General features: G+C 40.1%; 1 protein-coding gene across 25 annotated transcripts in view; it reads left to right on the plus strand.

Moving 5' to 3' along the window:
• Positions 1-19,004, plus strand: part of LOC125452074 (band 4.1-like protein 3) — a 271,558-nt gene that overhangs the window by 218,680 nt on the left and 33,874 nt on the right. For 16 of the 25 annotated variants that reach the window (XM_048530014.2, XM_048530012.2, XM_048530009.2 and 13 more), the window contains exons 13-17: positions 4,895-5,467; positions 11,474-11,530; positions 13,551-13,586; positions 16,529-16,717; positions 17,027-17,134. In XM_048530014.2, coding sequence (XP_048385971.2) covers positions 4,895-5,467; positions 11,474-11,530; positions 13,551-13,586; positions 16,529-16,717; positions 17,027-17,134 — 963 coding nt within the window. Of the gene's footprint in view, positions 1-4,894; positions 5,468-11,473; positions 11,531-13,550; positions 13,587-13,809; positions 13,876-16,528; positions 16,718-17,026; positions 17,135-19,004 lie in introns of all 25 variants that reach the window. The other 9 variants (XM_048530016.2, XM_059645850.1, XM_048530027.2 and 6 more) reach the window with 6 other exon arrangements.

Raw genomic sequence — 19,004 nt, forward strand, 5'->3', positions numbered from 1 at the left:
CCTAATCTTAAGTTCACCAGGACCATCTCTAATACCCCTCTCTACTTCCTGGACCCCTCTGTCTCCATCTCGGGCAACCACCTAGAAACCAATATCCATTTCAAGCCCACTGACTCCCACAACTACCTAGAATATACCTCCTCCCGCCCACCTTCCTGCAAAAATGCCATCCCCTATTCCCAATTCCTTCGCCTCCACCGCATTTTCTCCCAGGATGAGGCATATCACTCCTGTACATCTCTGTCCTCGTTTCTCAAGGACCGCAACATCTCCCCCACACTGGTCGAGAATGCCCTCGACTGCATCTCCCGCATTTCCCACAACTCATCCCTCACACCCCCTCCTCCCAATAATAACCAAAGAAGAATCCCCCTCATCCTCATGTACCACCCCACCAACCTCCGGATCCAACGCATCATCCTCCGACACTTCCGCCATCTGCAATCCGACCCCACAACCAAAGACATTTTTCCATCCCCCAGCCTTGTCTGCTTTCCAGAGGGACCACTCTCTCCGTGACTCCGTTGTCTGCTCCACACTCCCCTCCAGCCCCACCTCACCCAGCACATTCCCTTGCAACCGCAGGAAGTGCTACACCTGTCCCATACCTCCTCCCTCGCCCCCATCCCAGGCCCCAAGATGACTTTCCACATCAAGCAGATGTTCGCCTGCTCATCTCTTAACGTGGTATGCTGATCCCCAGTTCCTGTTGTGGCCTTCTCTACATGAGGGAAACCAAGCGGAGGCTTGGGGACTGCTTTGCAAAACACCTACGTTCGGTTCGCAGTAAACAACTGCACCCCCAGTTACGAATCATTTCAATTCCCCCTCCCATTCCTCAGGTGACATGTCCATCCTGGGCCTCCTACAGTGCCACATCGATGCCACCTGAAGGTTGCTGGAACAGCAACTCATATTCCGCTTGGGAACCCTGCAGCCAATGGTATCAATGTGGATTTCACAAGCTTCAAAATCTCCCTCCCCTCTAACACATCCCACAACCAGCCCAGCTTGTCCCCACCTCATTAATCTGTCCTTCTTCCCACCTATCTCCTCCTCCCACCTCAAGCCACTCCCCCATTTCCTACCTACTAACGTCATCCCGCCCCCTTGACCTGTCCGTCCACCCTGGACTGACCTATCCACTCCCTACCTCCCCACCTACCCTCACCTTTACTGGTTCCATCCCCGCCTCTTTGACCAGTCTGTCTCCTGTCCACCTATTTTCTCTTTCCATCTTAAATCCGCCACCCCCTCTCTCCCTATTTATTTCAGAACTCTCTTCTCCTCCCCCATTTCTGATGAAGACGCTAGGCCTAAAACATCAGCTTTCCTGTTCCTCTGATGCTGCTTGGCTTGCTGTGTTCATCCAGCTCCACACCTAGCTATCTTGGATTTTCCAGCATCTGCAGTTCCTATTATCTCATGAGAGTCATCAATCTTTAGAACTTTCATCCACACAGCAGTGGAGTCTGGGTCATTTTGATGTAATCAAGGCTGAGATCGACAGATTTAGATTGGCAAGGGTATTATGGAGGACACAGCAAAGTAGTAAGGTTGAATCAGGCATAATCTTATTGAATAATGGACTAGATTCAATGGGATAACTGAATCATAGAATCGTGGGCAGCACAGTGACTCATTCATTAGCACTACAGACTCTCAGTGCCAGGGACCCGGGTTCAATTCCACCCTCATGTGACAGTCTATCTGTGCGGCGCTTGTACGTTCTCTCCCTGTCTGTGTGGGTTTCCTCCGGGTGCTCTGGTTTCTTCCCACAGCCCAAAGATGTGCAGGGTCGGTGGATTGGCCGTGCTAAATTGCCTGTAGTGTTCAAGAATGTGTAGATTAAATGGGTTATAGAGGGATGGGTCCGGGTGGGATGCTCTGAGGACTTCTGTGGACTTGTGGGGCCGAAGGGCCTGTTTCCACGCCGTAGGGATTCTCTGAAAGGACCCGTCTGCCTAGTTCTGATCTTGTCATCAGTTGTCATTATTTTGACAGAGAATGACAACTGTGGTGGCGACTCATCCTATTAACTGAAATTAAACATGCAGTTCTGCATGCAGTCAGGAACAAGCCACGTTCTGCTACTTACTCTCTAGATTCATTCGCAATCCACGTAATTGAAGCCCCAAACAGAATTGCTGTATTATTTCCTATTGACTGAAGACGTAATCTCAAATATTTCTATAATTTCAAAACTCTGGCAGTACTGAATGTCTGACTAACTAATTTTCAGCAATCCATTGGCTGCTGTAGTTTTACATATTGGTTCTGTTGACTTTAGAAGGGAAAAAGAAACTTCTAATGTGTTTTTGCCAGAACGACATTTTCCATATGTTGATATTTTGATTTCTTGCACCCAAGCAAGAATTTTGATTACTTTTATGCTTCCCGTAGATTCCAAACTCTGAAATATTCATAAAATGAGACAAATAGATTTTGGAAGATAATTTTTATGCCCCTCCACCCCAAAACAAACTTTGTGGGATGATGAATTGTGTCTCCCTCAGCAAGATCTCTGTGGTACACTGCAACTATCAGCTTGGAAACTGATTTCTATTGTCCCAATAGAAGCTTGGGACAAATCAAGCTCTGAATAAGTTCCTCTAATCTCTGTTAACATAGGGGCTGGTTCTCCTGTCTTGGCCTTGTGGTTTTCCAAGTCTGGGAACTTAACTTATCACCAAATTGGGAATGCAAAAATGCTGCAACTTGGCTCCTTAAGCACTGCTGTTTTGCTCTGAAGACTTGCTAATGGATCTATTAATAAATGGTGTAACACGGTGCAACATCTGCTAAATAGAAATTACTTGAACAGTTAAGAAAAGCTTAAAGATATCAGTGGGATCATTGCACTTAATTGAGATTAGAAATTGATTCTCCATATGCCAAATCAAAAATGACACTATCTTTTGTTTAATTGGATTTTTGATTTGTTTTGATGATGTGATATTGTTTACAGATGTTTGAGTTGGAATTTCCTTAGACATGATGTTTTTCATAAAAGGACTGAGGAAACAACATTTTAAGTACTTATGGCCATCCCAAATTGTAGAGTAAACAGTAATCTGCTTACTGAAACCATTAGGTTTTGTGATGATGATGCCTCCAAATTGGTGTTAAGCTTTTTTAAAAAAAAATGCTGGTTATGTGCCCAAATCAGCTCAGAATGGTACATGACATAGAGGGGGCCATGGAGGTGATGGTGTTCTAAGCTGCCTTTGCGGGTCACTATTGCACTTGGCATTGAAAATGTTTAACATGTTCATGTTAAGTGCAATTGACTGCTATTTTACCACTGTTAAATCTGATTTTGTTTTTAGTTCCATGCCACTTTTGAGGTTGATAGGTGACTTAGAGAATTCAGAAGTTGCTACAGAATCTAGAAAAGCATAACCCTTAAGCCTCATTTCAATTCAACTAGCTCATGTCCCGCCAATGTGGGTAAAACGAAGTGGTGAAACTATCTCATTCCGATGCTGAGGAGATACTGTGAACTGCAGATGCTGGAGAATCTGAGATAACAAGGTGTAGAGCTGGATGAACACAGCAGGCCAAGCAGCATCAGAGGAGCAGGAAAGCTTACAGGACTCTTTTGAGGCCTCGTCAGCCTTCCTGCTCCTCTGATGCTGCTTGGCCAGCTGTGTTCATCCAGCTCTACACCTTGTTATCTCATTCTGATGCCGTTCAACAACAAATAAGATTGGTTGTCAGGACCATCTTGCAGGTCTCGTCAGTTACTGGTGGAAAAGTCACCGGGGCAGTTTTAACTACATACAAATCCATTAATGTAAATGGGTTTGTGCCTTTCTTAAAATAATGGACAGAATGATTTTATGTAAATGTTTTAAACCACAATTATTAACAGTATCATTTCAAAGTAAAATCTTTTCTTTATAAACTTAAAACATGTAATAAATAATTAAAGTTCAAGAAGTAAACAAACTGATATGAAACATGACGATGGTAGCATTTAGCACCTCAAAAAAATTTGACTTTTCCTAACAATTGTGTTGGTAAAATTGAACTGTGCAGAAATAAGAAAAGTTTTTCTCTTAGATTCTTCAAATTTTCAGAGTTTCTATTAACTTGTGGCTCTGAGTCAGAAGGCGCCTCAAATTTGACAAATGTGTTAGAATGCTTCCGTGTTCTGCATCCCGTATTTCCCAATCATGTTTGTGAATTAGCATTTTACTTAAATTCCCCTATCGTATCCTGCACACCCTTTTTGAACTCCCACTGCTCTGCTGTTGACACCTGTGATTCCCAGTAGGGCTTCATGCATAAATTGGATGTGTATTGAGGTGTTTGGGTGCAAGAAATGTACTTGATTTGAGCAGCATTAGAACAGTTCCATCACTGTTTGTCATGTAACTAGAAAAGGGTGGGTGGGGGGGCCGGAAATCAACAAGATGAAATGCAAAGGTGAATTTGAAAATCAAATGGCTTTACATAAGCCAGAGGCAATTAAGTGAGATGAGATGTAATTGTAAGTTAGAGGTAAATATTTCAAATGAAGAAATCCACAGGAGGAAATGGTAAATCACCAAAGAGAGAGATTCAGTAACAAAATGATTAGATGGCTCTAAATATAAAACAAATTTCATACAGCATTAATGCCATAAAAATTGCTCTTGAAAAATATTTAAGCAAATTACATCAATTCAAATTACCTTACCAAAGTGTGTGTGGGGCATCTTGCAATTTAGCATTTCTAAGTCACAAAAATGCTAAATATTTCTGGTTAGCAGAAGCTCTGAAGTTTTAGAAGACCAAATGCAATGGGAATGCTTTAACTAATAATTATCTTTTTTTTGTCTTTGTTCCTGCTCATTTCTGTTGCTCCTGGATCTTCTGCAATTTCCTTTTCACACCAACCCCCTCATAGACCTCATTCTTTGGCACAGATTCATTCTGCTCTTCCTCTCGCTCTCTGCCTTTGCACTGTGACTCTCCTGTGTCATCAACAAGTGTTCATAGGAGATGTACAGAGAATGTTTCAAAATCAGCTGGTCGCATTAAGACCAAAGACCCCAGAAGTGCTTCTAATCCACTATTAGCCTTTGATTCTTCAAAGTATGTTGATAAGAAAGCAATGGAATTTAAAAAGGACCAAGATCTAGGGCCTAGATCTGGGAAAGGAGGAACTTTGTTTTCGTTCTCCTTGCATCTCCCAGCATCATTCTCTTTGCTAGATGATGATGGCTACCTTACCTTTCCAAGCTTCTCTGATGCCAGTTTCTTACCTCAAAGTTTCCAACGTTATCTGCCCATTCAATCACCATCACTTGTCCCATGTTTTCTTTTCATTTTCTTCTTTCTGCTCTCAGCCTCCTTCTCTGTACCTTACGCTCTCACTCTCTCCTTCCCCCTTGCTATAAGTCTGTGCTACCTGGAGCCCAGGGCAGCCTCCTTGAGCGCTTCAGTTGACAATGACCTGAGTGACAGTTCAGAGGAAGAGGTGTGTACCTCGGCCTAGAACACAGCTGTTTGTGTTCAGTGCTTGGGTGTCCTGCGCAATGTTCAATGCTGCAATAGTAATCTTACTTTCAGAAACTCATTGCTGTCTTTTCTTGTTGTTAAAGTTATGTTTCAAAGAGACATAGCTGTAACGTGACTCAACAGATTAGACAAAAAGTTTTTGTATTCGCAGATGGAAATAAGTCACTGGAAAAACAGGTCTATTCTTCAACAGCTAAGAAGAATGTTCACCTAGTCATAGTGGAAAAATATGAAGTAATTGGCATCTGGTACATAGTTCTTGCTGTTATAAAGATGTAAATTCCTAAATTGAATGAGGTCATTCAAATGGGCCATGCTGGCATTTCCCTGTGGGTTGTTTGGAGCCAGTTTGATCAGTCAATCAGTTTAGCTTCTCTGGTGTGAGACAGCCACAATCTCATTAGTATTACAGTAATCCATTTGTTCTTCAGTGAACCTTATTCTACTCAGTGAATGGCTCAATATGTGTAGAAATACCAAACATCAAACGCCTGATTAGTCACCTTTTAAAGAGCAAAATGCTTCATCTTGTGTTCGATAATAGTTTCTTTTAAATTATGGTTGTTATCACACTGACATGCCTGATGTTGTTTTGAAATACCCCTGTTGTTGCTTATGAACTCCTATTTAATGCAGAATTTGAAGTTACTGTGGTCCCCAGGGAAAATAATGTCCAGGAACTGTCAGCATGCAATTTTCTATATGTGACCTTATTCAGTTTTTTTTCTTGACTTATTGTAGTACAGAAAGGATAAATTAAACAAGTTTTTTTGTGATTAAAAGCTAAATCCTGCTTTGGAAGTGGACAAATGAAGTAGACAGAAAATATGGCATAATTTTTCAGGCACTAAAACAGATTGAGGAGTATAGATTAGGGTAACTTCGATGTAACTTTCAGAATGAAAACTTGGTGTCTAATCTCAAATCATCCTCCAGAGTAGGCGTTCTCAACCTCTTTTTTTTGCTTTTGAGCCTTTTTTCCTTGCATTATGAAATTCAGCAGACCTTCTGTAGTACAAACTAAATGAGATTGACAGACTCCTGTCACGAGGCCATTTCAGCTGCAAATCTATAAAAACCCATGGCAGAAAATCAGATGCTTCACTATGGGCTTACTTCACAACATTGGGAGGAAAAGATATCAACCTTTATTTCTGACCATATCCAACATGGATAGTGCCCATGGACTCAGACCCAGGAAGGGACAAAATGGCCCTGTGTTAATATTGCTAGACTATTAATCCAGAAACCTGGGTAATATTCTAGGGACCCAGGTTCAAATCCTACAATGACAGACAGTGGAATTTGCATTCAATGCGTGAAACTGCTGTCAATTATTGGGGGGAAAAATAAATTACCATTTGGTTCACTCATGCCCTTAAGGGAAGCTGCCATCCTTCCCTGCTCTGGTGTCCACATGAGTCCAGAAGCACAGCAATGTGGTTGACTCTGAACTACCATCTGGTCAATTTGAGATGCCCGAGCCAGCACTGCCCACATTATGTGAATGAAGTTTTGTATAAAAAGTTTTCAGTTGTCGTGGGACAATTTGATCACCTTCTCTGGATGCAGCTTCCACAGGGAGATAACAGTATTATTGCTGGACTGCTAATCCAGAGACCCACCTAATGAGATAATGGTAACTGCAGATGCTGGGGAATCCAAGATAACAAAGTGTGGGGCTGGATGAACACAGCAAGCCAAGCAGCATCTCAGGAGCACAAAAGCTGACGCTTGGGCCTAGACCCTTCATCAGAAAAGGGGGATGGGGAGAGCGTTCTGAAATAAATAAAGAGAAAGGGGGAGGCGGACTGAAGATGGATAGAGGAGTTAGGTGCAGAGGAGAGTATGGGTGGGGAGGTAGGGAGGGGATAGGTCAGTCCTGGGAGGACAGATAGGTCAAGGGGGCGGGATGAGGTTAGTAGGTAGGAAATGGAGGCGCAGCTTGAGGTGGGAGGAGGGGATAGGTGAGAGGAAGAACAGGTTAGGGAGGCGGGGACGAGCTGGGCTGGTGTTGGGATGCAGTGGGGGGAGGGGAGATTTTGAACCTGGTGAAATCCACATTGATACCATTGGGCTGCAGGGTTCCCAAGCAGAATATGAGTTGCTGTTCCTGCAGCCTACAGGTGGCATCATTATGGTACTGCAGGAGGCCCATGATGGACATGTCATCTAAGGAACGGGAGGCGGAGTTGTTTACTGTGAACCGAGTGTAGGTGTTCTGCAAAGCGGTCCCCAAGCCTCCACTTGGTTTCCCCAATGTAGAGGAAGCCACACCGTGTACAGCGGATGCAGTATACCACATTGGCGGATGTGCAGGTGAACATCTGCTTGATGTGGAAAGCCATCTTGGGGTGAGGGAGGAGGTGTGGGGGCAGCTGTAGCACTTCCTGCGGTTGCACGGGAAAGTGCCGGGTGTGGTGGGGTTGAAGGGGAGTGTGGAGCAGGCAAGGGAGTCGCGGAGAGAGTGGTCTCTCCAGAAGGCAGACAAGGGTGGGGATGGAAAAATGTCTGGTGGTGGGGTCGGATTATGGATGGCGGAAGTGTCCGAGGATGATGTGTGTCTTTGAATCCCATCATGGCAGGTCGCGGAATTAAAAATTGGTTGGTGACCAAGAATCTATTGTTGCTTGTTGTCAAAACTCATCTGCTTCACTAATGTCCTTTAGGGAAGGAAACTGCCATCCTCAGTTGGCCTGGCCTACATGTGACTCCAGGCCCACAGCAATGTGATCAACTCTCAACTGCTCTCTGGGCAATTAGGGATGGGCAATAAATGTTACCCGACCAACTATGTCCTCGTCCCATGATTGAATCAATTTTTAAAAAGCCCCAGGTGGAACAGAAGCTGGATTCACCTGAGCAATCCGTTGCACTGAGCTTTCAACTCCAGAGTCACCTGAACAGTTCAAATCTCGGTAACCCTGTTGTTTTACTCCACCGTTTTTAAAGTAGCAGGCAGGAGAGCATGCACCTGTTGGGGAAAAGGACTACCTGCCAATTGCCATCAGTGTACAGGTGGGAAGTGAGTGAAGCAGCGATGCCTCCTGTCCTCCTCCACCCTCCTGCATCATTGGTGCCAGCAGTAGCACCTCAATCAAATCTGGCACTGAGAGGTTTGAATCAAACTCTTCAAGCTGGCTTTTTTTCTTAAAACAAAAAGCTTCTCTTACATGAATCAAAGGCTGTTGGCATTGGTGGTAGTTTTTTTTAATTTGTGGATTGGGTAAATAACATCAGAGTGCTGTTTTCGAAAGAAGGTTTTATTCTTGTAATACCTGATTTGGCAAAGCCTTTACATGCTTCTCTCAAACCTCTGGTTGAGAACCTCTCCTCTGGAGCACCCTGAATTGGCTGGTGGTGAAGTGTGTATACATTGATGTGCATGTTTGTATTATTCTTGGAAATATATGAAAAGTTTAACTACTGGTCATTGTCTGGTCCAGACTGCATGTAAGGATCGTTCAATGAATGAGGGTCTGTTTGCATCATGACCTATCTGTCTGTACAATAAGGAAGGCACAAACCAGAATTGTATTTGACTCAAAGCCCCTATTACGCTATATTATATACTCTTGAGCAGAAATTGATTTTTTTTTTCTTAATTTACTAGGGAATTTCGTGTTACAGAATTTTTCAGCTATCTAGGTACATGAATAGGAAAGGTTGAGAGGGTTATGGGCCAAACACAGGCAAGTGACTCTATTGTAGTTCACTGAAGAAAGGATGATAATTTTGTTTCAGGATTTGAAATCTGAAGATTTGTTAAGAAAGATATCTAAGACTAGCCTCCTTTAATTTCTCACAAAAGATGGCAAATGGAAAAGCTTCACTATGCTGGTGAATCATCCTAAAGCATAAATTTGTGATGTTCTTAGATAACTCCGAACAGTAGCCGTTTAACAGACTTTAAATATTTCTTTGACTTCCTTTCTCCTTCCAGTGAAATACTAGTATCTTGCTGTAACTTGGCCACAATTCTAATTTGTCAGTGTTTCTTAAGTGGTCTTTGAAGAACATATTTGTCTCTGTTATCACTATGAACGTTACATTCCTGCAGTAAATTATTTAGAAAACTAAGGGGAAAATAGAGCATTGAATTTGAGAGTGTAAATTGCAGTACTCCCTTTTAATGAAGCATTGCATAATGTATGATAGGATAAGATGAAAATGCACAATTTCTTAAAATAAAACATCGACTTAAATTAATTTGGTGTCAGCACTACATGGATCTATACCCGTCAAACAAACTTTCTGAATAATTGATAATGAGTTCTTATTTTAGTCTTCATAGAGACTTAGCCAAAAGTCCTAAAAATACAATCTGCTGGTGTAAATTGAGCTGTTAGGATTTCTGGACAGTTTGACTATTATTCTGTTCACATAAATGCTGCAAGCAGACCTGGATATGATTATTCTGAAAGAAATCAATGGTACACATGAGGGCCTGAAAGTCAGGCTGCTGTCGCAGTGATTGAAAAGAGCTCCTGAAATGAAGTTTTGCTTCTGGTGTAAATGAGTTGCATTTTTTTCCGAATGAACATAGTTAGTTACAAAATTGTCACCTATGTTTGATTTAAACCAGACCAGATCAATTTTGTATCTCAAAGTCACATGAACTCTGAAGAAGATAAATGGACACTTGTGACCTCATTGATTCCCCATGCAGTGCGGACAAAATCATCCCATTTTGCTGAGCTATAACCTGTGCTCCAAAGCCACCTTACATGTGTCCAGTATAATTTCAGCTAAGTGATGTTCATGCACCACTGGATACCTTAAGGAGACATTCAGCCCCTCCTGACCATATACAAAGTTCCGAAGGTTTCTTAGCTCCATTTTAAGATTCCCCCAAAATAAACAGTTCAAGGTGAGTGAGCATGTCCTGACTCTGTTCCCCCGAAGTTTGGGTGTTCCTGCTGTGGCTTAACCAGCAGTCCTTAAAAGTGAGTGCTGAAAGCCACTAGTAAACAACTCCTCTTTTTAATTTGTTGTATTAGTTAGAATGGCACCAGAGCACTTCTGAAAGCTCTTTCTGACCTTCCACAATAGAAACCTATTCTGTTCCACTTCCCAACTTTTTGAAACCTACTTGAGGGTCGTTGCCATATCAACACCCAAAATCAGCGAACTTCCTTTGAACACCCAAGGAGTGTCCATAGCTTGTCGGCCCCTAACGTATGTCTGAGCATGCCACTTATTTTGGATTTAATCCAATTTCTAACTCTTAATCCTGCTCTGCCATACAATGTTAGGAGTATAACTATTCAAGCTTCAGTTTTATTAAAACAATATAATTGTACGATTAAAACTGAAGGAACCTTAGTACATTGCTTTATATACATACCGTTCTTTTCTCTGAATGCTACGCATTTAATTGTAGCACAGATATGGCCAAGTTGCCATTAGTCATTAGATTGAGATACATCATTGATAGTTCAGTTCTGTGTGCTTTGCACAGCTCTCAACAGAGATAACTTCAACGTAATCAACCTCTGGCTTACTGTAGAAAAAGGATCCTTATTCCGTGCAGCTTATCTCAGAATTGGAATGGCTTTAAATTTAGTTTTTTGAGGACCAATGTTTCTAAATTTATTTGTGTAAGTTATTTGTTTACTGATGCTGTACAGTTTGACCCAAAAGCAGTCACACTTACAGTAAATTAAAATGGGACTGAAATATCATTTCTATGAGGCCTTTAAACAATGTGATTTGCTTTTATTGAAAAGCATTCAATCTTGTAACTTGCTATTGCACTTTTCATTTTGCCTTAAACCATCCTCTGAGCTTGTTCCACTTAATTTGTTTCTTGCTTATAATGAGCGCTTTTTTGTCACTGAAGCTGATATGCAGTAAAAGATGTGAGTAAGCCACCTTGCAATTAAGCTTCACTGTTTTGACAAGGCTGATGTATTTTTATTCCTGCTTTCCTACTGGACATCTTGGAATTTTGCTGACAAAATAGACTGATAGTGAGCAGACTGACGCTACGGCTCCTGTTGATGGGGAAACCACCGCAGAGGTTTGTACATTCCACCAGCCTGCATTTCCCACGGAAATGATCCTCATAATCTCACTTATTTGTCTGAGAGTTTTAACTGCTGCAGCTGTAAATTTGACATTAGTGTAGCCACAAGATGGTGTACAGATTCATGTGAAGAAGTGCCAAGTACAATGTAACAAAGCACTTATTCTATGATAAAATAGGAATTGGCAAACTAGATCAGGGCAGGGTGGTTCAAAAAGTCAGTGCACTGCATGAAGATTTGATTAGGAAGTCACAATTTATAATGACATTAAATGTGACATATGTGTTTGTTTTTATTTCTTCATTCATGCAATGTGCCTTGTAACTGTAGTGTGATTTTTTTTCTAAACTGGAAAGTGGGCCAGTTGAGCTTAGTTACTGGATGGCTGGTTTGCCTTGCAGAGTCATGACCAAAGCGAGGGTTCAGTTCCCATAATGGTTGAGGTTACCATGAGGGATTCTTCTTCTCAGTCTCTCCCTATGCCTCATCAGTCATCCCCCCCCCCCTCCCCGTCTCGTACTCTCGCTCTGTCTCTTGCACACTCTCGCTCGCTGAGAGAGCAGCCCAGTAGACCAGAAAAACTGAAAATCCAGCCAGTGTGTAGGTTTTAACCTTCCCAAACTAAGATGACGACCAGTGCAGATCAGGAACCATAGCGTTATTTTGGTACAAAATTGACCATTTAGAACTTGTCCTTCAGTCTGCCTCCCCTCTTTTTGCATGCCTTGATAACCTGACTGGTATAAAAACTCATTTCATGATGTATCATGGACGTGACCCATTTTCACTGCTTCGTGGTGTTAACTGTTTCATGCACCCAACCACTTAACTGCTTTTATTTTTTAAGCCAATTATGATGTCTAAACGAGGTTAAGAAAAGCTACAGAAAGACAGTGCTCAGTCCTCTTGGCATGAAAGTAAACAGTATGTCCTTGCTGCTGATTTTCTGCAATCATCTTAGCTTTTGTTTCTCACTTAAACCTACTTTGTGTTTCATTGCTATACTGTGTTTTCCAATGGTACACCTCTGCTAACCTGAGTGTAGAGACCCACTGGCTGGTGGGTATTAAATTGCTCAGATTGACGGGTGGGTAATGACAAGAAACGTGATGTTTCAGCTTTAACAATACTGTTATTTTTCTCAAAGCTTTATGTAAAATTAATTTCAATTCACGTTACTTCAGCTGTCATAACGGCTGTAGTATTTTAGCTAAATGAAAGATTTTATTTCACATTGTTTAAAGGACATATTCAACTGATGTGGTTTTTGTATCACTTTTGAGTGATTTACTTGTGGAACAGTCTGTTTAGTCAGACACTCTACACACTGTGACCAAAGGTTTCATGCAATTCAAATGACAAAGCAAAAACAAAAATTTACATAATATTCTCTTCAGTGGCGGTCACATTTAAGAACATGCTTGAAAATGTATGGTATTAAGAATGAAAAATTGGCAGAATTGACATAATTACTTAATTATTTATACACTTAACTCCTGTCAAAGATTATCTTGCTAATGTGTTTTTGGTCTATATATGTATAATGTTTGCCTACCAATATACATGCTAGAACAGTCACTTGAGCAGTCATAGAGAAAAGAACACTTAGTGTAGCTGGTGTTCTTGTAACGAAGTGACTTACTTTATATACTGAAAAGAGAAATTGGTGTCATGTTGTGAAAGGTAAAGGATAATCCTAAACCACTTTAAAGAGGGCATTAACAAAATGGCAGGTCTGCCTAGTTACTCCCATAAAGCTGTTGATGCATTTTAAGGAGATTTTATATTCGATCGCAAGCGGTTGGTCATTTTCAGTGATTTTTTTTTAATCTTATATATTTCCTCACTACAGTCATTGTTTCCTGACTAATTTTGAAATCTGCTGAATATAATGCAGCAGCAACTTTTGTTAAGGTAGTGTGGGTTTCATGTGTCTGAATTTGTACATTGACATAGTGTGTCAGTGATGAGATGTTAAAGCTTTGACTTTCAAATCCTTCTTTATGCCATCAGTCTGATCAAGAGGATGAAACGGAATCAAAGACCCAGGTACAAGGAAGAGATTTCTATGTAAACAACTAGATTGTAGAGTAGTCCATCAGTGTGAATTATTTATTTCCAGTACTTTCTACTTTCTGTGGTAGAGTTTCCTGATCCTTGCTTACTTTATCTGCTCGTATTTTTCTTTTGGCTAAGCTTTATTCCACATACTTTGTTTTATATCCTTTGTTCCATACTTGTTCCCATTTTACTTCTGCTTTTTTTTTTACAGAATAGTCTTGTAAAGCAAATCAAAGGTGAAAATGTGTATGTGAAACATAGTAATCTTATGTTAGAGGTTTGTACCTGTTTAAGCTGTGCATTACTAGTTTTTTAGTGCACGTTAGTGATCTCCATAGCTGGTGATCAACCCTTTTGAAGTGGAGTGCTGTGTATATAATGCATGTATTGCACAATCCTGGACTAGCAACATTAACATTACACTCAAAAAGAATTCACATTTCTTCAAATACCGTGTACAATGATAGTGAAAACCTGAATTGTGTATATTAGTACTCTGTAATATCAAGTCCAAGTAGCACAAATTGCAAGTCTTTCATTATTTTCATTTTTAATGTTTAACACTATTAATACTGATACACTATTACTTTTAGAAGTATCATATACATGAGACCATAAAGTTTTGGATTCTTAATTTGTGAAAACTCTAAGTGGGGTGCATGCTGTGGAGAGAATCTGAGATCTAGATTCTTGAGCTACTGAAAATGGGGTTAGGCTGCTCAGCAGTGGAAGAGGTGAGATATATGCAAAATGTTGTAAAAGAATAATTTGATGATCAAATAATGGAATAGAAAGGTCATTTTGGTGTTGTACATTGGGTTCAACCTGAAGGAGCTGCCAGGATCCTTGATGGAATCGATGCCAGAGGGGAGACAAATTATGATGGAAGGGGAATACCAAGTTTTTGCACAATTAAACTGGAGCAAGTTACCATTCAGCTGTGATTCCCTGATACATCTTCAAACCATGAGATCAGGCACAGAGTTCAATACTGAGAATCAAAGCTGGTGGCAGAGAAGTAACAGTGACTGCCACTGTCATACATGTGATGATTTACCCTATGCTTTCACAGGATGTTTCTGGGGTGGACACTCTATGATTAGGAAGAAAATATGATGCAGTCCAGGGATATGCCATTCCAAACAGCATGATGTGAAATGTTCTTCAACAGCTTTGTAGTGATGACAAAATGATCAAGGAACAGTAAACCAGATTTAATCTTACAATTTTGATTGGTGACTTTTGAATAGTGAATTTTGATTAGTAATCTCAGCGCTGTGGATAGCTGGAAGCAGTGTTGGAGGGAGTGCTATGAAAAATAAATATGTTGCATTGTGATTGTACCGTAGAATCTAATACTGTATCTACCCTGACTTACTTTTCTTCTTCGTAAGGGTAGAGAAATTGAAGGGGACTTTTAAAGCTTGTGTGACATTAAATGATTGAGGAAAATGTTTGAAGCGAGCTGAAATTGATACCAACAAAAACAGGCTGACAAAGGGAACTCATTGAGGAATAGAGATAACTAGGTGTAGAGCTGGATGAACACAGCAGGCCAAGCAGCATCAGAGGAACAGGAAAACTGACGTTTCGGGTCTGGACCCTTCAGAAAATTCATTGAGGAATCATGGGTGGACTTTTGTTAAGAAACTCATCTACAAAGGATGGGGTAAAGCTGCAACATTTTAGGGATGAGTTTTGGTTAGAAGAAGAGGCGAAGGTGGCTGAGTGAATCCAAATGGGCACAGGAACTCTCTACATTTAAGGCTTAGATTTCAGGGTGGACAATATGCATTCATGGCTGATGATGATAAGGAGGAGTGAAAGGTTTTCTTCAAGAATGATCCTGGAGCATTAGAAGAATTTTGGTCTGAAGGAGAGCGATGTTGCTTGAAGAGGTCAAGCCAGAATGATGTGTAGATAGCTGGAGTTTGAAGTATTATATTCCAAATTACAGGGAATGTGATTATTTCAGATACAGTAGCATGTTGAAGTTGGAATAATGAATAATGATGCATTTTTTATTGGAAGCAACATGCACAGAGAAGCAATTATTATTAAATCTGACTAGTGTTTCAGTTAACCCAGCAGAAAAATAACTCCATATTATTGTTCCAGTGATATTAAACTTGAACTGTTTAAACTGATACAAAATTTGACAAAATTCTCAACTTTTTATTTTTCATTCTTGACGTCCTGTTGTAAAAACCTTGACTCCTTGCTGCACCAGTAACTCATTTAATGATTGCACTATCTGTGAATGCAATGAAAGCAAAATCTATGCCAAAATGTTCTAGTTGAGTTTACTCAGCATGATTAGTAAAAGCAGCTTAGCAGGGGCAACAGCACTTTCAGGCCTACTCATGTCTCACTTGATGTGCACTTTTGCTTTGACTTTCGCATTGATTGAAGAAGAAACCCTGGCTCAAGTATAGACCTTCACACAGTACTCAGGGGAGCTGACATAATTTCTAGCATTCTTACCACTAACTTCGGCTAGAACAGCATCCACGATCTGGTGATTTGTGTGATTCCAATATTGCTGCAGAACAGTTGCATCATCAAGATAGTTGACTAGCAAAATTCTGAGGCGATGACCTGTTTAGGGATGGTGAAGAATTTTGTCCAAAATGATGGGGTTTTTCACCCAGTGCTGCAGCAGCATGAAGTTTTTAAATCAGTCTGATTCATTCTTTTCAAAAAAACTTACAACACAAGCAGAATTTTTTATATTTAAAAAGGCACACACTATGATTCAGTTCATGCTGATAGAAATGTTAATTACAGAATTCTTCAAAATGCAGACTAATCATGGTGCAACTATTCAAATTAAATATTTATAGCACTCTCCTTAAATGAGGAAATGAAGAGCAGTTGTGTTACATTGGTGTGTTAAAATTATTTGCCTTTGTATCTTTGTTATTGGAAAGGATTTTGACAAAACTCAGGAAGATGTGGTTAAGCACCATGCCAACATAAATGAAATGAAGCGAACATTCCTGGAATCCACATCTGAGAGTGGACCTGACGAATGGGAGAAAAGGTTATCTGCCTCTCCGGTTCGATCTTTCTCAAAGAATGGGGATTTACCTATGATTGAGCCACTTATACCTGAGGAGGTAATTTAAGTTGCAGTGCTACTTTTAAACTTTGTTGCCTTCGGGAATATACATCTTTTGATGTATTAATAACACCTCTTCATTAGTGTCTCCATGCTTATGCAGTTAAAATGTACATGTTACAAGTTGTTGGATTTTGCTTCATAAAATGCTTTCTGTGTAATAAATAGCAAGTATAAAATAAGGCCAAGAAATTCTCACAATTCTATGTTTCCCATATTTTTGACCCTGTAATCATGGTCTATGTTTAGGTTAACAGTTTGAAAAATTGTTTTACACAGTTGTGTCTAATTATTTTAACGTTGATAGCAGACCAAAGAGGATTCTGGTGAAACCCTGCAAAGGAAGTCTGTTTGTGAACAAGGTGTTGCTGGGCCTGACGTTTCTGCGACAAAAGATGATGAAATATTAGTAAAGGTATTGAATTTGATGTCTTACTATTATTACTGTTATGCATAGCTATGTATTTCCTTTTACACATTCTGATATTGTTAATATCATGGAAATTTGATCAGTGTTGATTGGCAAACATCTGGCACTTGAATATTGCAGCATTCTATCAAAGTCCAGCAGACAATTAGGTATATTTTGCACTGTATATATTATGTATATTTAATGTCAATTTCAATGCATTACCCTTTTGTTAAATATGGACTATAAATTGAGCATTACCGATAATGTCAGTCAAAAACATTTTGCGAGAAACTAATTATTTGCACAACAGGAGATTCTGCAATTTTTTGAAAGATATCAGGCATTTTGCCGGTCCTACTGATAAGATACAAAGCTAAATATATGATTTTGTAAATTGAGGGTTATGCTGCTTCACAATCTGACTTGGGTTGAAGCACATGCCTGAAAATGCTGACACTGCGTTCATTGAATTGATTTTTATTTATTTACCAAAATACTAATTAATTAATTAATCAAAGGTAGAGTGCACAATATAATAAAGAGGTAGTGATGTAATGGGAAAATCTCTTAATTAATAATCTTGGAAGTCCAGACGAGTACTCTGGAAATGTGGGTTTGAATCTCATCATGGTAGCTATTGAAATTTAAATTGAATAATACATCTGGAATTGAAGACCAGTCTGGTGCTTTAAACACAGCTGGCTAAGCAGCATCAGAGGAGCAGGAAAGCTGGCATTTCAGACTTAGACCCTTCTTCTGAAATGTTCTGAAGAAAGGTCTAGGCCTGAAATGTCAGCTCCCTGCTCTTCTGTTGCTGCTTGGCCTGCTGTGTTCATCCAGCTCTACACCTTGTTATCTCAGATTCTCCAGCATCTGCAGTTCCTGCTATCTCTGGTGCTATAAAACTGCCAATATATATGTTTGAAAAAAAAAATCCAGTTTACTTATCCCTTCCCTAAAGGACCTATCTGGCCTACATTTGATTCTAGACCCACAGCAATGTGGTTGATTTTAATGGAACTGAGCAAACCACTCCTTTCAAATGAAATTGGAGAACAGCAACTAAAGCTGGCCTTGCCATTATTCTCTATATACCATGAAAGAATAACTAAAAGGGAAAGTGAAGGAAACACAGCTTGTCAGACCACCTTAGGATAGATACTAAAAGTTTGACATTTTTGGTGCAGAGTACGCAAAACAAACCATTCCACGATATAGGTCAATAAAGAAATTAAATCAGTTCAATTATGTTTAGAAGTCATTACAAGTTAGATATTATTATTATTAGATCCCATACTAAATACATCAAATCTCAGAATGAAATCTGGCTTGATAGATGATGTATTTGTTTAATGTGGTGGTTCGTAACAGAAATATATTCATGCCGGGTTGCAAACGTTCTTTAACAAAAGAAGTTTAATACACTAATGATGAGAAACAAAACAAAATCATAAGGGTTTGTAAACAGGCATTTTACGCAAGCAGCAGAACAAAGTTTTTCAACTTGCTTCCCTGCAATATTTTTCATTCAATCCAGGGAATGTGAGCATTATAGACTAGCACACTGCTTATTGCCCATTGCTACGGGCCTGCAGTTTTTGGGATGTAAGTACAGCTCAGTGATTAGCAATAGAGTTCCAGGATTTTGATACAGTGACATGGAAGCATATCGGTATTGCTCAAAGTCTGCATGGTGTGTGGCTTGGAAGGGTACTTGAAGGTGGTGGTGATCCATGTATCTGTTGACCTTGACCATCTGGGTGATCGAGATCTCTTTCTTTTTTAAGGTGCTGTCAGAAAATGCTTTGTGAATTGCTGCATGGTACACAGTGTGTGTCAGTGGTGAGGGGAGTGAATGTTGAACATATGAATG

This window comes from Stegostoma tigrinum, chromosome 5 (assembly GCF_030684315.1).
Source record: "Stegostoma tigrinum isolate sSteTig4 chromosome 5, sSteTig4.hap1, whole genome shotgun sequence".
Taxonomy (NCBI): domain Eukaryota; kingdom Metazoa; phylum Chordata; class Chondrichthyes; order Orectolobiformes; family Stegostomatidae; genus Stegostoma; species Stegostoma tigrinum.